The sequence below is a fragment of the Mesitornis unicolor genome, unplaced genomic scaffold (assembly GCF_000695765.1).
Source record: "Mesitornis unicolor isolate BGI_N332 unplaced genomic scaffold, ASM69576v1 scaffold770, whole genome shotgun sequence".
NCBI lineage: Eukaryota > Metazoa > Chordata > Aves > Mesitornithiformes > Mesitornithidae > Mesitornis > Mesitornis unicolor.
The window spans coordinates 33,843-39,175 of NW_010160013.1; the positions used below are offsets into that span (position 1 = coordinate 33,843).

Sequence of the window (5,333 nt, forward strand, 5' to 3'; positions counted from 1 at the left end):
TTAGCAGGACAGAAGGGAACAAGCGAACGAAAGGCTATCTGCCCATGTGCACAAGTGGGTGAAGCCAAGGACCGAGCCCCAGTCTTGCACACCCTGCAGGAAAGGTTGCCAGACCCACTCTGGAGTGCACCCTTTCCCACAAGTCATGAATTTTCCCATTTCACTTTGATGTTTGTCATGAGAAGTGACTCTTGGGTGGTGACATGGGCACTCCAGGAATGAGGGGGCACAGCTGCTATGGCTGCACCCCAGGCAGCAGAGCCCAGAGGCTCAGGGGGCAGCGCATGCCCCTGGCCTCCCATGGTCGCAAACATCCCTAGCTGGGGCAGGAGCAGAGGGTGCCATACTTATTGCTATATTTATAAACACAGGTTTTAATAGAGTAAGAATACTTTGTTTAAACCAGCAAATCTATTTATTAAGACAAGCTACATAGAAGGTACATTTAAGGCATTGTTTCCATTTGGACTGTCTGTGCCCCTTTCATTTTCTTGAAAAGTGTTCTTCTGCCATATCGGCATCTTCCAGTCTTGAAAATTTGGACGTCCTTTTTATCTTCACTGCAAACAGAACAAAAATATTTTAGAAGAGAAGCACTACACTTGCATTTAAGAGACATTTTATAAAGCAGATTCTTTCTGTGCCTTTCTATGTGTTCAATTAAATGCAGTGATGCATTTAATTGCATTGCTCACCGCAAAGTAACTGTGATGCAAAGATTTATGAATCACACACACACAGAAAGCAGACTACCAGAGACAGCCTCACTTCAGGCTGTTACCTATAAAAATCTGATAGAGACACCTGCAAATCTGTGAAGTATCAAACCCCATGACAAGTCTCGCCCTGAGGACAAAAGTGTCCTTTACAAAGCACCAGTGCAAGTCAAACTTCACAGTCCCTGAAGCGGGACCAGTTCTAATGCTTACAAAATTTCCCCCTTTCACGTGTGAATTCAGTGGGAAAGGTGTGCATCCTGATGCATTCTGCATGCCAGGCTTCACTAGAATCTGAATGTGTGGTTCTCTGAACTTTAAGGAAATTTTAGCCCTTACTTTGGGAACATTAGATTTCTTTTTGGAAGTCCCATACATGGCACTTTGGGGTGCTCCATTTACAAATCTCAGTTTACCAAGCAAAATGAAGTGATAGAATCCAAACTGCCCTAGATCTTCAATGCACTTCCCTGTCTTAATAGAATTGAGCTGGTTTTTACTCCTCGTGAAATTCAAGAGGCTTATGATACCCAAAACCAGGGAAAATCTGTAGTAATTGTTGTATCAAGGACCTTTTAACAAGAAGGTAGTGGAGCAGTTCTGGCTGAAGGACAACCCTTAGAATGATCCCTGCAAAGTCAGCTCAGGCTGCTGCGTCTGTTTCCAAAGAGGTGATGTGGTGCTGCCAGGCTAGGTGTAAGTTAGGATCAGCTGTTGTCACTGCTACTGGACACTAAGTGTGGAAGAGATGTGGGGTTTGCATTTGAGCACCCACTCAAAAATGGATTAGATCTGAGCCATCTGGGCCATCAGGGAAGTGCAGCTCCCTTTGAAAAGTTCTCTAATGGGCTTAAACATAGGCTGGAAGTGACCTGCAAGCTGGCTGATGAGAATCACCTAAGTTAATTTAGAACTGACTGTGTGACAGTTAATTGACTGTGAGTTATGCCCCCATGTCTGTTTCTACATCACCACATCACACTATATGTATCTCAGCAACTCCTGGTCTTGAAGGATAGAAAGATCTCGTTGTTCTCCCCACCCAAGGAGTGTGATGGACTGTACCTCAGACTCCTTGAAATGAAATGACCATTGCTTATGACTATGAACTGTTTTCCAAAGATGACAATAACACAAAGTGTTTTATCTTTGTTGTGTTCATGTCAAGTCAGTCACTTCAGAACAACAATTCCAGACTGAACTAGAAAGCCACCAAGTATCCCAACCACTTATGTATTAAAGAAAAAACATCAGGATAGTATCTGATCACTCTGTGCCCCTTCAGACCAAAATGTATGTTTATGAGCATGTAAGATGCCAGCAAAAAAGATGGTTAAGATAAAAATCTATGTTGTGTGTGTAACTGGATTAAACCCCATGATTTCATACAAAACATGTACATTACATCTTGTATCAATAAGATGTAAGCCCCATAATTAATTAATTAAGGAACTGAGTGGAAATAAACAGTGGGTTTGCCTAGAGAACCCTTTCTGCTGCATGCAGAATTGTATTCTTGTATTCAGGAATCTACCATGCACCTATCTGGAACTGAGGGATCATACAGTGAACATCCGGTACTCCCAGCTAACTGAATCCAGTCTAAGCCCTTCACAGGTATTACAAAAAAAGCTGTTGCAAGGGATTGACATTAGAGAAGACAATCCAAAGCCAAAAATCTCAGTTAATTGGGATGTGAGAGTGAGTATTTTGCTCACATATAGGGAAGGTTAGGACATCAGTTACGTGACTACCTGTTTGAAAGGCAGAGCACACACTCGTTTGCGTAGGTCTTTCCATCAGTCCCACAGACTGGATTGTAGTCCCTGGTACATCCAGGAAGACCATACTTGTTGCAGTCAGGCTAGGGGAGACAGGTACAAAAAAAAGTCTAAGATAAAGCATTTGAAAGGGGTCTCTTGAGCCCGATCTGAGAGCTTCTGGCACACTCACGCACAGACAGGAGCTGGCACAGCACTATAAATTGCCACATTATCTTTCAATGCCCTTAGGGGAATTTATTGCTTGGCTTCTGCCCAGCATGGCTCAAGCTGTGGTCTCAGGACGTAACAGGTGCTACAAAACGCAGCTCCTTCCACTGAGACACACGGATGGCCAGTTCCCATGAAGGGCAACCACAGCTGGAGCTGGTAAGAGATGGGGCTCACCAGGGCATGTGGGGAGAGACCCCCTCGGGAAGAGCAGGGGCTCTGGAGGGGTGGCTCAGCCCCGTGGCTCCAGGCCAGGTGCTCCCACCCAGCGTCAGCTCCGGGGCTGTGGGGAAGGGGCCGCCCCGCACCGGGGGGTCTGGTTAGCGACACGGAGGGCAGGTGGGATCGTCCTTCCCGGGGACGGCGGGGCAGGCTGCACTCACCGGGAAGCTGGCGACGGCTCCGGGACACGACAGGAGTCCTGTGGAGAGCAACCGTCGTTAACGGCGCCTAGTCCCGCCTGGCTTCCCTCTGACCTCCCCCAGGACCAGCCGGTGTCCGGTCCCTGCACCCCCCGAAGGATTCCCCTTCCCCGGGCTGGGACCGGCCCGCCCCTCCCCGATTGCCCCATCCCCGGAACCGGCAAGGAGAGCGGGCAGCAACACCAGCACCCGCACCGGCAACGCCATGTCCGCGAATGGGGCAACGGCTGCAGGCGGCGGAGCGCAACGGCCGCGGCGGAGGGCGTGGGGCGGCACGCGCAGCAGCGCGGGACTGGGAGGAGCTGAGGGGACGCTTGGACGCACTCACAGGAGTGGGAAGGCTCTGGAATGTACCAGAGAGGGAGGGGGTAAGGACCCACCAGTGGAGATGGAGGTGCTGGGAGAGAGGGGGAGGCATGAGCTGTCCTCTCACCCGCAGGCTTGGGGAGGGGGTGACCTCAAGAGGAAATTGGCTTCCAGTTGCTCCAGGGAGGTTTAGTTTGGATGTTAGGAAAAATTTCTTCACCAAAAGGGTTGCCAAGCACTGGAACAGGCTGCCTAGGGCGGTGGTGGAGTCACCATCCCTGCAGGGATTTAAAAGTCAGGTAGATGAGGTGCTTAGGAACATGGTTTAGTGGTGGAGTTGGCAGTGCAGGCTTAACAGTTGGACTCGATGACCTTAAAGGTCTTTTCCAACCTAAACATTTCTATCATTCTAAGGAAGTCTGTGCCTGCCCTCCCAGTCGGTCCCCATGGGGTCACTTATCCCCATCATGCCTGTGGGGGACCTCTGAAATATCCAGTAGTGGCCAACTATTCAAGTTCTGTTCCCGTGATGCACAAAACAGTGCAGAATCTGTGCCAGGACCATGGTTGTGGGATGGAAATTCTTAATGTCAGAGCTTTGCAGGGTAGCAGCAAAGTTAATGCTGGGTACCTGGCTGTAATTTCAGCATTCCCCTTGACTTCACCTCCTTAGAGTTGTGCTTTGATGACAGAATGAGTTGGGCAACATGGGCAAGTGGGAAATACGCGTGCGGTGTCCCCGCTATACATGGCCTGTGCTCATGTATGTGAGTTGGGGTTTAGACCCATCAATTGTTTTGGTAGGTCCCATACAGATACAGGCATCACGCACATCCTTCTTGTCACTGTGTCAGCCTCTGAGTCCTTCCAAACATGGCTTATTTTTTCTCTTGTGTGTTTCTGACAGTGTGCCCTTCCCATCACAGTGAGGTTATTTTGTCTGCTGAATATGTTCTTATTCCTCCAGATAACCTTTACAAATTCATTGCAGTCTTGGATTTCCTTTCAGAGCACACCTTTGAAATTACTACCCATCATGAGGGATGTTTCATGCTAATGCCTCTGGCTTAAGTATTTTAAGCACGATGCCTGATCAGAATGTTTTGTGGCTGGTGGAGCATGTAGATGGATGTTTCTCTCTGCTTGATCTCCTTCCCTAGCTTTGCCCAAGTTTTTGCCCCAGCTTTGTCTGCTAAGCCATTTGAGAAGAGGGCATCTTTCTGTTACCCTGTTATTGGTGGGGTGGTTGCTGGATTTGCCATCTTTGGGGTACCTTTAGGTCCCAGAGAAATTTCCTTAGGAGAAGTAGCATCAGGGGCTTAAACACTGGAAAGTTAGGCTGGGGTGGGTTTCCCTGCTTCTTGAAGGTGTGATTTTTTTCAAAGCAAAAGGTACCAGCTGAAAGTGAAGAAAACAAAACCAGGGGTAGGAGTTATCTAAGTTGTTCATTTCTTATGTTCATGTCACTAAACAGTTAAGTGCAAAGCTTTTGCACAGAGCTGTGTTTGTGCAGGAAAAAACCCAAATATAACAAACCAAGTAGGAGCTCTATGCCTCAGCTGTTGGTGGCCCAGATGAGCTCTCCCCTGAACAACTCTAGCACAGCAAGCACAAGATGGATGTGCACTGTCATCACATCACCTAAGAGAATTGCTGCCCTCCAAAATACATTCTCCACACTAATGTATTTTCCAATGAGTTAATTACGTGCTCATCAATTTGTTGAATGGGACCATTTTGATTTAACATTGCTTCAGTTGTCTCTCTGTGACAGCAGCACAAACTCATTTGCAGCCCTGTGTTGTGTTCTGGATGCTTCCCCTTGATGTTGCAGGGAAAATATGGAAAAGCAATCTGCAGGTGCTTTATTAACTCTCAACGTGACACTCATATTTTAA

The 5,333-nt window shown here is 47.7% G+C and overlaps 1 protein-coding gene across 1 annotated transcript; it reads right to left on the reverse strand.

Annotated features, from left to right (window-relative positions):
• Nucleotides 1-445: 445 nt before the first annotated feature.
• On the reverse strand, nucleotides 446-3,336 carry SPINK2 (serine peptidase inhibitor, Kazal type 2 (acrosin-trypsin inhibitor)). Its single transcript, XM_010188397.1, has 4 exons — nucleotides 3,288-3,336; nucleotides 3,091-3,128; nucleotides 2,471-2,580; nucleotides 446-560 (listed from the first exon to the last, which is right to left on the reverse strand). The coding sequence occupies exons 1-4, from the start codon at nucleotides 3,334-3,336 to the stop codon at nucleotides 446-448; spliced, it is 312 nt and encodes a 103-aa protein (XP_010186699.1).
• Between the last annotated feature and the right edge of the window lie 1,997 nt (nucleotides 3,337-5,333).

Coding starts and splice junctions, on each gene's coding strand:
- SPINK2 (XM_010188397.1), bottom strand. CDS start 3,336: ATGGCGTTGCCGGTGCGGGTGCTGGTGTTGCTGCCCGCTCTCCTTGCC. Junction 3,129..3,287: donor GCTGCCCGCTCTCCTTGCCG/GTTCCGGGGATG, acceptor TGCTCTCCACAG/GACTCCTGTCGTGTCCCGGA. Junction 561..2,470: donor GTGCTCTGCCTTTCAAACAG/GTAGTCACGTAA, acceptor TTCTGTTTGCAG/TGAAGATAAAAAGGACGTCC.